At 42.5% G+C, this 18,280-nt stretch overlaps 1 protein-coding gene across 7 annotated transcripts in view; it reads right to left on the reverse strand.

Moving 5' to 3' along the window:
* Positions 1–18,280, reverse strand: part of ptprfa (protein tyrosine phosphatase receptor type Fa) — a 509,773-nt gene that overhangs the window by 14,122 nt on the left and 477,371 nt on the right. For all 7 annotated transcript variants that reach the window (XM_041207577.1, XM_041207574.1, XM_041207576.1 and 4 more), the window contains 4 exons: positions 6,919–7,045; positions 4,862–4,987; positions 3,048–3,202; positions 1,726–1,861 (listed from right to left, as the gene is read on the reverse strand). In XM_041207577.1, the coding sequence (XP_041063511.1) occupies positions 1,726–1,861; positions 3,048–3,202; positions 4,862–4,987; positions 6,919–7,045 (544 nt within the window). The remainder of the gene's footprint in view (positions 1–1,725; positions 1,862–3,047; positions 3,203–4,861; positions 4,988–6,918; positions 7,046–18,280) is intronic.

Genomic DNA, 18,280 nt, shown 5'->3' on the forward strand with positions numbered 1-18,280 from the left:
CAGCTGATTTAGAGACTCCACAAAGATCCCTCACTGAGCCCTGGAAAGAGCCGGAGGCATAAGCTGAGGGCCACTGTGACCTTCAGAACCACTGGCATGGGGTGTCACCCAGACAGTTAGAACTGATCTCAGGCCCAATCATCTGGCAAATGGAGGTCACGGTCTCCCTTGAGATGGGGATCCTCCTTTGGCACTGCACCTTAGACATATTGCCTGTAAACCCTGGTAGCAGGATAGTGGCGTCTTCTGCGGCCCCTTCCACCTTGGACTTCCTGCTGGCCCTGTGCACCTTCTCCTGCACCTCTCCTCCCACAGGTCCCTCCCCTGGAAGCTGAATTGGGACACCTGGCTTCCTCTCCCTGTGCCCCTTTCTTCCTCCTCAGAGAAGGTTCCTTCAGCAGAGACTACAATCCCCATTACCAGGGTAAGAGAAGGCTGTCTGATACCTGGAAGGGTCCACACGGTCTGAATCCTCCCGGGGTCTGGCAGACATCAATGAGTTCTGAAATGATGCCCCAAACAACTACCAAGTACCAATAAGCAACCAGCTGCAAACTGTCTCCAAAACTGCTCATTACTCACACTGGCAACGCTGCTGACCCTTTTTATCCCGTCCTTGGATGTGGTTTGTGAAAATGTCGGCTGGCCACCTGCCCAAGCTGCGATGAGCTGGAAATCGCACGGGCAAGGAAAAGTTGCATTCAATTGTACTCTTAGGGGCCTTAAGTGGCCACTTAATTAATGGCGGGCGCTGCTCTAGCACCAAGTGAAATATCGCGCGAGTGCGCAATGACGTCAGGACGCTCAATTCTGCCCCAGGAGTGGGATATAATTCAGATCTCTTGGTTTCCTAATAAGTCTTCTGCTTATATCACACTGATGGAGTCAAATAACTTTATAACACAAGCACAGACCATTCGATTTTCCAAGTCTGTGGGGTATCTGTCTCCACAAGCCAATTAATCTAATCCTATTCTCCTGCTTGCTCCCCAAACCCTTCTATAATCCTTTTTCAAGTAACTATCTAGCTACTTGTAGAGTAATTTATGGATTCTGCATGTTGAAGTAACCAGAACTAAAATGATAACAAGTTTGCTGTAAATGCTATTCAAAAATAAACTGGTTTCTGCAAAAAAAGAAATCATGGTGCTCTCATTACGTGTAGTATAAACATTCTTATTTACATGTATAAACATTCTTATTCAATGTAAGGTTACAATTATCTTCAGAAAATAGAATAGATACTTGACAGGTTTCAAGCAAACGACACAATGTAACAAACTTTGGCACAGCCTAAATATCAACTATGCTCAGGATCAGTACCAACCCAGAGGATGAAATCAGTATTGGAATTGGGTGCTAAAAGAAAGAGATAATAGTGCAGTGGAAGCCATTTTATACACCGTGTAAGACAGGCTGCTAGTGCACTTCTCATGTTATGTCCAAGATAAATTTCATCTGATGTATCCTAGAAAAAGGCCAATGAATGCTGGCACCACAACTCATAATCAGAGATCTTCTCACAGTCTTGACAACCTGACAGCTGGACTGGTTGAGCTGAAGATTTCTACAAAAGTCTCCCTAATATAATTGAGATTAAATGGCAAGGCAACAAGCCACAATGATACATATATATCTATATATATATAGGCACCAGCTATTTTTTAATGTATTTTACGTTGTGCATTTCTACTAACTTAATTAAGAAATGATCAAACGTCCCACCTCTGTCTGAACCATGGCAGGCCGCTGCGTTCGTAAAGTCTTCACCGTTTGAAACATGTCCACAACTCCCTCATATCTCATCCGTTCCAGCACAATGCTCAGAGTAATGAACACGCCAGTTCGTCCCACACCAGCGCTAGAAGATGAGGAGAGACTTTTATCAGATTTTCGCATAGCTACACATTTCAGAGCTTTGTTGAATTCAGTCCTCTTGCAGTAACTCTCTAAGGGCTGAATTTTTGCTACCCAGGCTGGTAGCTCAATTTGGGAAATTTTCTGGCTTGCTGTGCACCTGCCTCAGTATAGTGTCCCAAATGATGCGTATTTCAATCTGGGGTAGGGGTGGGGGGATGGGATGGAGTCAGTCCCGCCACCCCAAGAAGCAGATTGGAGGCGGCCACATGGGTGGCCAAAGCAGGCTGGTTAAAAATCCTGCCTCGGTTTTCTGGGACTTTGTCCCAGTTGTTTGGTTACATTTTAGGCCCTTCACACCCTATCACCCCACCCACCCGCTCCCCATATCACTTCCATGTCCCCATGCCAATTCATACCCCCACCCATCCCCATTACCTCTTATAGCCCCATGACAACTCATGCCCCCCCACACTCCCCCAATAGCTCCTCACATGCTTCCAAGCCAAATCATGGCCCTCCCAAGCCCATTCACCCAGTGTACACTATGTACAGAACCAATGAACCCTATGGTAACAATGGCTTGAAGTTTCTTCGGAAAAAACCCATTTTAATTGATGGAAAATAACTGGTGTTCCTACCCCCTTTAAAAATGTCAAACAGACCATTAAAGTACTGATAACAGAAGCTTTAAGCACTTAACACTTCTTAATCTTGTGCAAATAAACATTGAGACATTGACAAAAGTGATCACAGAAAAATTAACTTTCCTATATCAAAGATGTCAATTAAGCAAAGTCAACAGTTCTCTTCAGCTGTGTAAACAGGACTCCCACAGAGTTAAAACTTTTAAGAGTCAACTCGTAAAATTGCGGGGAGCTAGAAGCCCGCAAAGGAGCCAGTCAGGTTGGGAGTGTAGGACTCAACTAGCTACCTGCACCCTTGTCCCATCTGGTGAAAATTGGGGAATCTGGGATTGAGGGTGAGAATCCTGGAATTGGGTCCCACCCGCCATTTTTAAATAGCTCCTGAGTCCTTCCAACTCCATGAAAATCCAGGCCTAACATTTTCCGTGATGGGAGAACACTGTGCTGAAGGTAAATGCATACAATTTGTAATGGAAATTTGCTTGATTGCAACTAATTCAATCACCAATATGAAATCCAATATGACTGATTGTTCATCCTCACCTGCAGTGCACAGTGATAGGTCCATCCTGTCCAAACTGTTCCTTTGTCTTGTGTACTTGACCAATGAAATCAATGAATCCCTCTCCTGTTTTTGGCACTCCCTGTTCAGGCCAGTCAGTGAATTGGAACTGTCGGATTGTTCGAGATTGACCATCCTACGTTAAAAGCAAAGGTATACGCTTGAAATCTGTTAGTATAATTGGTGACTAACGCACATTTTAAATGAAATTATCTCTGACATACAATGAGAATATGAAGAACGCTTCGGAGTTTCCCCCTCAGAGCACAGAGATCAAGACAGAGAGTAAAGCCAAAAACAATGTGAACCACAAGTGAATTTAATTACCACCTTTACACTCAATGCATTTTCACGGTGCTGCAGAGGGAGAGAGAGCAAGTAAGCATGGGCAAGAGGGTGTCAGTTAAAATCATAACCTTTGACTACATTGTATTTTCACATGACCTCACATACTATTTAAAAAGAGAACATTATAAGATTCCCCAAAGCTAGTTTACATGGCAGTTGCTGGTTATGGTAGATCAAAGAATTATGCAGTATAGAAAGAGGCCATTCGGCCCATCATATCTACATTGGCTCTTTGAAAGAGCTATTCATAGAGCTATTCAATCAGAGCCACAACCCCTCTACTCTTCCACCAGAGCCCTGCAAATTTTCCCTTTCAAAATACATGGAAGATACAATATCTCTAATGATAAGTGCTTGCATTTTCTCAAAGACCATTAAAGTCAATCTCTATCAACAATTTAAAAATGTATTTTATCCATATCCAGTTTTTATTTTTAATAATTAAAAGCCAGAAAAAAATAGGGAAAAATTAAAGCCCAATAAATAGGATAAATTTCCAAGACACTAAGAAAGTAGTTTTAAATTTATATTATCAAACCTGAGTAACAGGGCATCGCTTTGCTAAATGACAACCTGCAATTATTTATACCATTCATAATCACTACTTCTATAGCCTCAATGCCAGTTCCAAATGTAAGATAAATTTCCATGGTCACAAGATACTGTTAAGTTACTTCTGCAGTAAATTACATTTACACCATTGTGAACAGACTGTGCACTACAAAACGTTGGCAGTGAAAATTAATATTTAAAATAGTACATCACCCCATAGTATTGTGGAGCACAAGTACTTTTAAAGTCTAACTATTTCTATTAATTTTGCAGCCTGTTATGACTCTGATCATTGTATGCAGTATATTAATCTTGACAATAATGTAATAAAACAAAAAGTAAAAAAATGCTGATGAAGATCTGAAGTAAAAACCAGTTGGGCCTGCCAAGAGTTTCCAGCCTTTACTGTTAACAGTAAAGCTGTTGTGATTATTCAGGTTTTTCAACATGCGTTTTGAAATTATGGATGTGACATGCAAATATCTCTGGACTTAATTCTTGGTTAAAAAAACAAAATTTTCTCTCTCAGTTTTTGGAATAATTGTATAAATTTTCAATGTAATAAAGAGGATTCAGAAACATACCAACATTTTTTTTATTCATTCATGGGATGTGGGCATTGCCAGCAAGGCCAGCATCTATTGACCACCTAGTAGTTTTGTGGTCAGCATAACTGACATTCACAATTCTAGAATGTATTTAATTTAAATCCCTCAGCTACTGGGGTGGGATGTCAACTCTACACACTAACTCCACAGCACAGTGACATTTTGAAATTACCATTCATTGTCTTTGTTAACATGATAAGTAAACTGCAGCTTAATCTGGAAGCACGAGTCTCTATTAGTAGCCTGCACACTAAAGAACATTAAAATGACTTCCATCTCACACTTACCCTGGCATCTGTTACTTTGAACTCTCGCAGGATGTACTGTGGCATGCTGTATTCAGCCATTGGATCTACCACAAAGTACTGATACCGGGCAGAGCGCTCTGCTGGCCAGTACTGGTGGCATTTTTCCTAGTGAGAATAAAACAACAGATAGGCGACAAAGAGCATAACACATATCATCTGTAAACAGGTGGCACCTCACACTTTTCGCTGGGCAGGCATGCGCAAAAGTCGGAAGCGCACCCGCTGACAATGAAGCCCATTAATGGCGTAATTGTCTCCAATTTTTTCTCTGAGGGTTGTGAAACTTTGGAACTCTGCCTCAGAAGACAGTGGAGGCGGGGTCACTGAATATTTTTAAGGCAGAGGTAGACAGATTCTTGTTAGGCAAGGGAATCAAAGATTATCGGGGGTGGATGGGAGTGTGGAACTTGAAATGCAAACAGACCAGCCATGATCTTATTGAGTGTCAGAGCAGGCTCGACTACTTCTGCTCCTATTTTGTATTTTTGTATCTTACAGTCCACAGCCCACAACTCTATTAGTGAAATGATGAATGCCTTGTTTCAAAGTGCATCACAGTTCATAAAGATTGACATGGATGCAGCCAGTTAAGCCCCAGGATTGTAGGCTTTGCCTCTGGCAGGATTTCCTTGCATTCAGGGCGTAACTGATGGCAACCAGTGATCAAGGATCCATCAGAACAGCAGGTAAATTTGTGATTGGGAAAAGGTTCCACTCCTTCAGTGTGCAGTTGGTATGCGACCACTGCAAGAGGATCCTGGAGGTGTGTGCAATATTTCCAGGGAACTGCCATGATGCCTTTATCCTTCCCAAGTCTTAGGTCCTTCAGCTCTCCACATTTCTAGACAGCATCAGTGGATGGTGCCTGGGTGACGAGGGGTACCCGCTGAAGGCCTGGTTGCTCACACGAGTGCTTCACCACCCCTCAAAAGGTACATGAGAAGTTATGATCAGTGCCTTCTAACCACCAGTGCTACAACATGCATTTCTGGTGCCTTGACAGCTCTGTGGGCACCCTTCAATGCAGGTTGGCAAAGGTCTCCCAGATAGTGGTAGTGTGTTGCACCCTGCACTACTTGGTGCTTCAAAGAGGAGTGAAACTGCTGCCAAAGGAAGTTGGGGACCACTGCCCTGGAGGAGAAACCAGCGGAGCATGACCATTCAGAACTGTTTGGGATGCTGTATGCTAAAGTCTTGATTGCCAGAGAAGCCTCCAACCCCCTCTTCTGGGCATGCTTCAGAAGAAGACAGTGCGTCCAGCTCTGAACCCATGCCATCCACTGCCATGTCAATGACATTGTAGCCATGCATGGCATCCTCTTCCTGCAAACAATACTGACCCAAAGAGCTATCTACCCATTATGTTCTCTGCATTGCAGTGCCATCCAAGAGTCTCATGGCACATGCTTACTTTAACCTACACAAGTCCAATGGGGGTTGGGAAATAAATAACACCATGTCAAATATTGGGGACTTAGCAAAAAAGTATTCTATTCATCAGTAACATTGAAAGATTGAAGAAACACCAATTAATCCCTTTGTGTCACTGAGACCATTTCAGTATTCTCCTTTCTACGTGGAAGTACCTCTGTGGCTGAGCAGAGCTAGAGGCAGCTTGTTTTTTTCCAGGCTCTAACACTTTAGATGTCTGTGACAGATGTCCTCTGGATTACAAAGTCCATGGGGGCCTCGTCAAAGGCTGCCCCATCTGCATCGGGGCAGGGGCATCCTCAATCAGTATAACTTGTAGAAAGAAGTGGTTACAGTTCGGCCATATATATTCTGTGCCAGATGGTCATCGTTCCTCTAAATTTTCAAACTGTGTTCTCTTCTTTCTTCCTTCACCAGCCCCCACTCCCCTCAAAACATCAATGTTGGTCAAATGAGTCAGATTGCCAATCCTGGGCCTTATACTTGTAATCACAGGATTGCAAATAGTCTAGCTTAGCTAATAACTAGCACATGGAGAGCAAACTACTTTCCTTGTAGGTAATTTTATGGTACAGTTGGGAGCACAATTGTTCAGTGTTACTTACTCGACCCATCTCCCGCAGTTTTGTGAGCATTACTACAATTGTCGAGTTGTGCTCCCACAGCATACGCCAGAAATCTTCTGTGGTCTCTGCCAAGGGTCCCTGTGTGGCAATATATGCCTTTTGCTGCCTGTTTATTGAGGAAATACAGGTATCATTAAAACACACACATTTTTCTAGCAGAGACTTGCACAATATCTGCAATGAAATTTGTATCTTTATTGTAACAGTACTTCTTTAAACCCCTATGCCATGCCATTCCATTGTCCTCACTACATATCTCTCATTCCACATCCAAACCATCCCCATTATCCCACCCTTCTTCCTATGTCATCCCTCCCCATGTCATTTGCTCTGCATGCCATCTCTCCTCCCCACTTCTGCGGAGTGCTTCATGTTTGGTGAGGTTGTCTGCAAAAATTTGTTCTGCGCCTATGGGATGACAGTTGTTAGATATTTAAAAACTGTATTGTAACATTGGATGCTGCGTGTACCCATGCATGCCCACCCAATAAGCCCACCAACAGATGCACCCCTTAAATTGAACAATCAAAACAGACAAAAATTGTATTGTTACTATAGATAATTGACCGAGGAGTTTGCTCCTTTTTCCAACATGTTGTTCTGACTTTGCCCACAGGAGGGGGTAATGTGATAGTCTAGTCGTTGCATTGTAAAAGAATCTAACCAAGATGCATGAAGCGATTCAAAGAAGAATTTCACGTGAAACTCTTCTTAATAGCTAAGATTTGCATACAATTATTTAAAAACTCAGCTATTTTCCTGAAGATTTGTATTTATTTATAAAATAACTTTAAAAAAGAATGAGGTGAAATTGTTTCCACAAACATCTCTCACAAAATTAACTTACTAACCCAAAAAATTAAAGAGCCAATCAGGATTGACCTGTAATAGTTCAAAATATCCAGGTAAAGTGTTTCAACTATCTGAATTATCAGTTCTGCCATTTTACACAAGTGACAAAGGGGAGAACTAGCAGACATGTGTTATAAACCTAATTTTTTAAACTGTAATACAGAGTGATTGCTAAGCGGTTTGCCAAGATGTGACATTCATTTCTAGTTCAAAAAGATTTGCACAATGGAAGTTAAATTATGCAATCAAAATAAAACAAAGCTTTTAAAAATGAAACAGCATTGGAAGACTGTAGAAAATAGAACAACCAAAACTGAATGCCCAAAAAGAGCTATCCAGTCTAATCCCACCTTCCAACTCTTGATCCCTAACACCGTACGTTACAGCACCTCAAGTATATAACTAGAGGCAGGATTTTCCAGCCCTACCCGCTGCCAGAATCATCCGGTCCTGCGGAAAGTTAATGGACTTTTGGCTGGGCCACCATATCCCTCATCGCTCCATGGAGGAGCCGGAAAATCCAGGCCCGAGTGATTTTAAATTCGCGGAGGGTTTCTGCCTCCAACACCCTTTTAGGCAGCGAGTTCCAGACCTTCACTGCACTCTGGGTGAAAAAATAATTCCTCAACTCCTCTCTAATCCTTCTGACAATTACTCTAAATCTATGCCCCCTGGTTGGAGTCATAGGGTGGAATCATCCCAGATTTGCACTAAGTGCGATAGCGGGAGGGATAAAAGGCATTTTAACCACTGGCCTCAGTGGCGGATTTTCACGCTGTGTTGTCCCAATCCCGCCGCATTAATCATGCATTCTTGGGAAACATGCCATTTCGCTGGTGGGCAGGCGGCCTCCAATTCACCCGACATGCCATCACCTTGCCGCTTTCTCACACTGCACGCCATATTTAGAGTGCAGCTGCACATACACCTCTGTGCTTCCAGCCCTGGACTGCTGCACAAAAGACACAGACCTGAAAAGCAAGACTACAGCCCCCCAATTCAGTTACACATCCCTGGGTCGCCTTCTGGGCACTGTTGGAGCCCGCGTGATGTCTTCTAACACCCCCCAATCTGGCTGCGGGAGGCGCATCAGTGTAATCACTCTGGCTTGGGAGGCAGTGGCAGAAGTGGTCAGTGCCAAAGTTACAGAGAAGAGTGCAGAAAGAGGATGAAAAATCTCATCTGTACTGCCAGGGTAAGGCAACCATCTCATTTCTCACACACATACAAGTCCATCACACATTCACAGGCATCTCACTCACTACAAGCTCGAGGGACATCACCACTCACTCTCGGATACACACCCTCTCAGCTCCTCCGGAGACTGTCTCCTCAGCCCTGACCCTCAAGGCCACTTGCATAGATCAACATGTGCACCCACACACACTCTGGAATACCCCACTTCCCCAGTAATGCCCTAGCCCTGCAGCCTCTACCCTTGCCTGAGGCCACTTCCCCCAACCCTTCCCCAAGTAAGCCATAGCTCTGCCTGTGAGCCCAACTAAAAGTGATGTGGTGTTGCCTGCGAAGCCTGGCGCTGATGACCATGAGTGCTGCCCGAAGCAAGGTAGGCAAACAAGCCTCAAAGTCCTGAGTGAAGTGCAGTTCGCCAAGTGTACATCGCTTATGTTCGGTTGTGAAACACATTGGTGTGATTGTGCCCAAATGATCCAGCGTGGGGGCTGATTCCAGCGAGCAGGGCTCATAATGATACGCAGAAGTATTAAAATGAAGTGCCCAACATCTGGTAGCAGGAAAGGCAGCCACCATTGACGGGCAGAGCAGACGATTACAAACTGGTTTCAAAATGTCGTGAAACCCATGTTTGGCCTCCAGCCATATTGTCCGCTCACCATGACACTTGATGCCAACAGGCATGGAAAATTTCGCCCATAGTCATTTATGGCACAGAAGGAAGCTATTTGGCACATCAAATCTATGCTGGCTCTCTGCAGAGGAATACAGTCAATCCTGCTCCCCTGCTGATCCCCATAGCCCTGCAAGTTTATGTACCTCCCTTCCAACAGAAATACGATACTTCCTATCCACACTATCTAGGACCCTAATAATTTTATACACCTCAATTAAATCACCTGTCAGCCTCCTCCATTCCAAAGAAAACACCTGCAGCCTATCCAATCTTCCCTCAGAACTACAGTTTTCTATTCCTAGCAACATCCTTGTAAACTGCTCCTGTAAACTCTCTAATGTGGTCACATCCTTCCTATAATGTCATGACCAGGTCACAGTCCTCTAGCAGTGGCTTAAATAATGCTTTAGACAGTTCGAGCATAACCGTCCTGCTCTTATACTCTAGGCCTTGGCCAGTAAAGGAAAATATCCCACATGCTTTCTTGACCACCTTATCTACTGTCCAGCCACCTTCAGGGATCTGTGGGCATGCACACCAAGGTTCCTTTGTTCCTCTACACTTTTCAAAATCCTATCATTTATTGTATTTTCTCTTACTTTGTTTGTCCTCCCTAAATGCATTACCTCACACTTCTAAGGGATGAAATCCAATTGACATTTTACAGCTCAGCTGACCAGTCTATTGTTATCTTCCTGAAGTCTACAGATTTCTCTTTATCAACCATACAGCCAATTTTCATATCATCTGCAACCATTTTAATCATTTAAGATTAAATCATTGATATATACCACAAACATCAAGGGGTACAGTACCAAGCCCTGTGGAATCCCATTGGAAACAGCCTTCCAGTCATAAATACACCCCTCAACCCTTTGCTCCCTGCCACTGTGTCAATTTTGGATCCAACTCACCCAATTTCCCTTGGATCCCATGAGCTTTTAATATTCTGATCAGTCTGCCATTTGATACCTTGTCAAAAACCTTGCTAAAATTCATGTAGACTACATCAAATGTGTTATGCTCATCGACCCTCTTTGTTACCTTCCTCAAAAAAGTCAATGAAGTTAGTATGACATGACCTTCCCTTAACGAACTCCCACTGACAATCCTTGATTAACCGTCCTCTGCTCAGAAGTTTTTACCAATTATTTGCTCAACACTGAGGTTAGGATGACTGGCTTGTAATTACTCAGCTAATCCTTCCTCTCTTTCTAAACAATAGTACAATATTATAAGTCTTCCAGTCCTTCCGCACCACACCAATGAAGTGATGAAAGTGACGGACCATCTGGCACGACCTAGGCACCGGAAACGACAACGGCAATCCCAACCCTGTCGACCCTGCAAAGTCCTCCTTACTGACATCTGGGAGAGCTGTCTCACAGACTAGTCAATCAACAGCCTTACATAGTTATCCTCACTGAATCATACCTTACAGCTAATGTCCCAGACACCACCATCAGCATCCCTGGGCATGTTCTGTCCCACCAGCAGTACAGACCCAGCAAAAGTAGTGGCACAGTGACATAGTCGGGAGGGAGTTGCCCTGGGTGTCCTTAAAATCAACTCCGGCATCTCATGACATTAGGTCAAACATGGGCAAAGAAACAAAGTTGTGTTTTTGGTCTCTGATCAGGCCCACTCCTTCCTTAGTTATCCTCTATTTATTTATGGATTTATAATATGGATTTATAAAACACCTTTGGGTTTTCCTTGATTTTACGTGCCAATATTTTTTCATGCCTTCTATTTCCTTTCCTAATTACCTTTTTAATTTCAGCCCTACACTTTCCATACTCCTCACGGCTTCCTACAATATTGAACTCTTGACATAAGACAGAAGCTTTATTTTGCCTGATCTCACTCTATATGGTCTTTGACATCTGTGGGGAGGGTGTCTATATTTGAGAGTTCCACCCCTTTCTTTGTGGGAATATATTTGAGAACCCTCCAGAGCTCCTCATTAAATGTCTCCCACTAATTTAACACTGATTTACCTTCAAGCAGCTATTCCCAGACCACTTTTGCCATTTTTAAAAAATTCATTCATGGGAAGTGGGCGTCGCTGGCTAGGCCAGTATTTATCGCCCATTCCTAATTGCCCTTGTTCGGAAGACATTTAAGAGTCAACCACATTGCTGTGGATCTGGAGTCGCATGTAGGCCAGAAGAAGTAAGAATGGCAGGTTTCCTTCCCTAAAGGGCATTAGTGAATTAGATGGGTTTTTACAACAATGGTTTCATGGTCATTTTTTAGATTTTTAATTCCAGACTTTTATTGGATTCAAATTCCAACATCTGCCATGGTGGGATTTCAACCCAGGTTCCCAAAGCATTACCCTGGGTCTCTGGATTACCAGCCCAGTGCCACCACCTTCCCTCACATCAGTAAAATCGGCCTTTCCCCAATTAAAAACTTTTACTCCTGGTCTACCTTTATCCGCTTCCAAAATGGTTTAACTGTTATTAAGGGCCATTTTACCAGACTGTGGGTATTTTGCCTACAGTGGAATGATAGCCCACATCCCCCACCATGGAGGGGAGGTGGTGGCGGGGGGACCAGCTGAAAGGAGGCAATCTCCCAGCTGCAACCTGGGAGGGAGGGGAGTGTTTTTCTTATTCGGGGGTGGGGGGGGGGGCGCAGACAGGAAAGGCAGCCATCACGGCCCCAGCAATTAGCTCAGAAGGGTTCCCCCTCCATCGATTTAACTTTTATGTTTCATTAAATTTTCTTTAGCCTACTGATGTAGCTGCAGGGCCCATGCCTCCTTCCTCAGCAGTGGCCACTGTTCCAGCTGAGGCTGTTGGTTTGGCTAGCAGCTCGAGGGGTCAGGCGGCTGCCCTGCACAAGACGGCAACCATGGATGCATCTTATACATGATCTGCTGCCTGTGTAATAAGGGGGAAGTCTGGCAGCCAGACATGTGTATTGCTGACACGAATTTACAGCCGTTGTTATTTGGGAAAATTCTGCCTATGATCACCACCACTAAAATGCTCTTCCCCGTCATATCCCTTCCACCTGCCCAGATTCATTCCCTAAAACTGAGTCCAGAACTGCCCCTTCTCTTGTTGGGATAGCAACATACCGGTTAAAAGAGTTCTGCTGCACAACATTTTAAGAATTCTGTTCCCCCTGTACCTTTTGCACTGAATTTATCTCAGTTAATTTTTGGGCAGTTGAAATCCCTTGTTATTACTGCCCTTTTGTTTCAGCACTTCTCAGTAGTTTGACTACATCTATCGCTCTCTTTCTCTCTCTCTGACTGTTTGGAGATCTTAGTATACTCCCAGAATGTGACTGCCCCTTTTTTGTACCTCAGTTCAACTCATATGGCTTCATTTGAAGCCTTCTAGCATATTATCACAGCTATGATTGTTTCCTTAACCAATAATGCAACCCCACCCCCCCCTTTCTCATCCCCGTCTGAAATTCTTGTAACCAGGAATGTTGAGTTGCCGTTTCTGCTCTTCTTTATTATTTCAGTATTAGCTGTGATATCATACTTTCAAATATCTAACAATGCCCTCAGCTCATCTACCTTATTCACTAGAACCTTAACTCTGGCACCAGAGAGGCAACATAACATGTTAGAGTTATGTCTGCGGCTACAGAAATGCCTGTCCACTCCACTAAGTATCAAGTCCCCTAACACTCCTGCTTTTTTTGTCCTTCCTCTTTCCCCTACAAAGCTGAGCCACCCATGGTACAGTGAACTTAATTCTGGTTGTACTGCCCAGAGGAACCATTGCCTGCACCTATATTCAGAACTGAGATGCAATCGAGGGACCTTACCTGCACTATCTGCCTGGTCCTGCTCACCTGTCTGACACTCACCCATTCCCTCTCTGCTGGCACACCCTTAAGCTGCATGGTGACAACATCCAGAAATGTGCTGTCCATGTAGTTTTCAACTGCACAAATGCACTATAGAAGAAGCATCCTGGAGTTCCGACATGGAACAGAAGTTACATTCCATGAGACTGAAGTGGACTACCATCTCTCTATTTATTAGACTTACTGATTTGGTTATATTAGCTTTCAATGAATGGTCCACTGTAAATGGTTATGATTGTTATTAGTAGCTGATTGAAGGCAAAATTGATTTATAGCGTGATCTAAAAGCACCTGGTCATCAAAGATACTAGGTACATCAAATTGTATTTTTGAGTATGAAGACAGGCCTCAGCAATCCCAAATATTAGAGCTTAGAAATGACAGCCAGTGAACAATCTTGAAGAGAGCCTCTGGTGTTGAATGCTAAATCAGAAATCAAAGTTGTCATTTAATTAACCAACACAGTAAGGCTCACAGCAGGTGGCTTTGCTTTGTAACAGTTTCACATTCAAAGATCGAGACAATGTTAGTTATGTTTTACAGAAAGAAACTATGTACTCTTATGTTTTTCTTCATTTGAGAATAGAACTGATGAGAGAAATGTGTTGAGTTTATAAATGATTATTAAAAGAAGAGCATTTTCACTCGTGATCAAATCTTGAACTTCGAGTTACAGTTACTTACAGCAGGACCAAAGCAACAAGGCTACAAAAATGATGCGGTTTTATCTAGTTTTGTTTGGCCATTGTTCCTTTAAATGCTGTCATAGTACAAAAGCATTCGTGGAAAACAGGGAATTTTCTCTCAATGAATCTCTTGAAATGACCCAACGAAGATCAAAATCCTTGTAGATAAAAACCTGTGAACCTGTATCCACTGCTCAGTGGCAAAGCATGTTGGTATACTAACACTATCAACTATTCTGTATTTTTTAATCAACAATGTTGCAATAATTTATAAATAAATCAGTCCAACTTAAATTGTAAAATTTATAATCTTGACATCTAGTGATTGTGAAAAGCACTATTAAACTGCAAATCTTTCCCGCTCTTACCATAGATAAGGGCACACTATGCTTTCATCCAAACATGCACTGTTGAATTCACTCAACAATTCTAACTTTATTTCTGATTACGACTGCAAATTTCAAAAACGTAGTAGATCAATTAAAATTAAAGCAAGCTGTGCACAACCATACAAAGCACCGAATATAGACATGAGCAGTTTCTAGCAAACAAAGGATCACATTTTTACTCAAAAGCAAGGAAGCCTTCAGTGCATCAAGCTTACAACTGGTCAAAATATATTTTAAATTATTATCCTCCCAAAAACAAAAGAAAACAAAAGACTCCTAAATCTTAAAATAAACATACCTGATATGTCATTGGTTTGAAGACATTACAGAAGTTTAAAAACAAAAAAACTGCGGATGCTGGAAATCCAAAACAAAAACAGAATTACCTGGAAAAACTCAGCAGGTCTGGCAGCATCGGCGGAGAAGAAACGATGCCGCCAGATCTGCTGAGTTTTTCTAGGTAATTCTGTTTTTGTTACAGAAGTTTACTTGGTTCAAAATCATGCATTACTCCACCAGATGGAGCCAGTGCTTCACAAAAGGCACACCCGTCAGACCACTATCACCCACAGCAGTAATTCTCTTTCCTGATTTTAGTGCATAATTAATCTGCTTCACATGGTAGGGACTTCAAATAATCATAACCTGGCTTTAGATAAGTTTCTGTAACATTTTAAATAATTAAAGTAGTTGTAACATGCCCAATTTTTGTAAAAGGTGTAACTCAGGCTCAGGTATCAAAGTTAAACAGAAATTAAAATTCACATCAACTGATTAACTTTGCATTTGGGAGCTGAAATTGTACAACTTTAATAATGCAAATAGGTGCAATCTAGGATTTACATAGCTTAGTTATTGCTGCAGAGTGTTAGAATACAGATAAAAATGAAAACACATGCCAAGCAGTCCAGGCATCCAGTAAGGAACTTTCAGTTGTCAAGTTTGCTTTGTTGATCTTTGTGACATTAAATAGCCCTTGGATGAATGCTTCCTTTTATTTACTGTACTGTACATGTCTGTTGTCCTGAAAATATGTAAACATCGCCTATATGGCAGAAACTAATGTCCTTTAAGGAAGGAAATCTGCTGTTCTCACCTGTCTGGCCTACATGTGACTCCAGACCCACAGCAACGTGGTTGATTCTTAAATGTCCTCTGAACAAGGGCAGTAGAGATGGGCAATAAATGCTGGCCTAGCCAGCGATGCCCACATTTCATGAACAGATTAAAAAAAATATTGATAGCACAGCCCTAGTTCAGTAGCTAAGAAAGCACAGGTAATATAAGCATGACCTAGAATCATAGGATGATTATTGCACAGGAGGCCGCATTTGGCTTTTTATGTTTCTGCTCACTCTCTGCAAGAGCAATTTACCCACTGTCACTTGCCTACCTTTTCCTGTAGGATTGCAAATTTTTCCTCTTCACATAATGATCCAAATCCCTTTTTGAAAGCCACGAATGAATCTGCCTCCACGAGCCTCTCAGGCAGTTCATTCCAGATCTTAATCACCCACTGCATAAAGAAGTTTTTCCTTATGGTGCCATTGCTTCTTTTGCCAATCACCTTAAATCAATGCCCTCAAGTTCTTGATCCTTTTACCAATGGAAACAATTTCTCTTCATCTACTCTGTCCTCACGATTTTGAATATATCGATCAAATCTCCTCTCAAAACAATCCCAGCTTCTCCAATCTATGTTACTGAAGTTCCTAATCCCTGGAATCATTCTTGTGCACCCTCTCTAATGCCTTCACATCCTTCCTAAAATGTGCTGCCCAGAACTGGATGCAATACTCCAGCAGAGGTGGAACCAGTGGGCGAGATTTTCCAGCCTCGCCAGCAGCGGGCACCGTCATGGGTGGATGGGAAAATCCCAGCCAGTGTTTTATACGGGTTTATCACAGCTTCCTTGCTTTTGAAGTCAATGCTCCTCTTTTAAAGCCTAGGATCCTGTCTGCTTTACTAACTGTGCTCTCAACCTGCCTTGTCACCTTCAATGATTTGTACACATACACCAGGCCCCTCTGTTCCTGTGCCCCTTTAGAGTTGTACTCTTTATTTTTTCTTCTCTCTCCCCACTCTTGCGATCAAAATAAATCACTTCACTGTATTAAATTTCTTTGTCACTTGTGCGTCCATTCCACCAAGCTTTCTGTGTCCTTTTTACACAATCCTCCTCACAGTTCACAATACTTCAAGTATCGTGTGATCCAGAAATTCTGAAATTGCACCCTGTATTCTAAAGTGTAGGTCATTTATGCATAAAGAAGAGCAGAAGTCCTAACACCAACCTCTGGGATACCCCATTGTATATCTTCCTCCAGTCTGAAAAGCAACCATTGACCATGACTCTGTTTCCTGTCACTCAGTCAATTTCACATCCATGTTGCTACTGTCCTTTTTATTCCATGAGCAGTAACTTTGCCCATAAAGTCTGTTGTGCAGCACTTTATCAAAGTCCATGCACCAACATCAATTACATCACCCTCATCCACATTCTCTGTTACCTCACAAGAAAACTCAAGCTAGTTAAGCAAGATTTGCTCTTAACAAACCAGCGTAGGCTTTCCCTAATTAATCCGTATTTGCCCTAGTAACTATTAATTTTGTCCTGTATTATCATTTCTAAAAGCTTCCCCGCCACTGAGGTAAACTGACTGATCTGTAATTGTTGTGCTTATCCTTGCACCCTTTTTTGAACAAAGCTGTCACAATTGCAATTCTCCAACCCTTTGGTTCTACTCCGTACCGAAGGAGGATTGGAAGATTGTACCTCCGCAATTTCCACCTTGCTTTCCTTGGTATCCTTGGATGCATCTCATCCGATCCTAATCAACTTTAACTACAGCCAACCTGTCTAATACCTCCTTCTGATCAAATTTTAAACCCATCAAGTGTCTCAATTACCTCCTCTTTTCATCATGACCTGGATATCATTTTCTTCCTCAGCAAAGACAGGTGTGAGTACTCATTTAGTATCTCAGCCATGCCCCCTGCCTCCATGCTTAAATCCCTTTTTACGTCCAGAATTGGCCCTACTCCTTTACCGTCTTTTTACTATTTATATGCTTATAGAAGACTTTTGGATTCCTTTTTGTTAGCTGCCTGTCTCTTTTCATGCTCTCTCTTTGCTTCTCTTATTTACTTTTTCATTTGTCCTCTGAACCTTCTAAGTAGAGCATAGTTCTCATCCATCCAACATCTGTCATATACATCCCTTTTCGACTTCAACTTACTATTTAGCTCTTTCGTCATCTAGGGAGCTCTGGATTTTTTTTTTACCCTACTGTCCACCTCGTGGGAATGTACCTTGACTGTACTCAAACTATCGCCTCTTTAAAGATGGCCCATTGTTCAGTTACCGCCTGGGTCAGACCAAGTTTCACCCCATTGTGGTTTGCTCCCCCACCCACATCCCTGCCAATTAATTATTTTTACTCTGGACTGCTCCCTTTCCTTTTCCGCAGCCAAACTAAATATTATGATGCAATGATCACTGTTCCCTAAATGCTCCCCTACTGACATTTGATCCATTTGGCTCATCTCATTCCCAAGAACTCGATCTAGCATGTCTCCTTTCTCAGTGAACTGGAAGCATACTGATGTAGATATTCTCCACTCTAGGAACTATTACTATCCCTGTCTATATCAGGATAATTAAAGGCCCCCATTGTTACTACTCCATAATCCTGTGCATCACC

This window comes from Carcharodon carcharias, chromosome 16, assembly GCF_017639515.1.
Source record: "Carcharodon carcharias isolate sCarCar2 chromosome 16, sCarCar2.pri, whole genome shotgun sequence".
Classification (NCBI taxonomy): Eukaryota; Metazoa; Chordata; class Chondrichthyes; order Lamniformes; family Lamnidae; genus Carcharodon; species Carcharodon carcharias.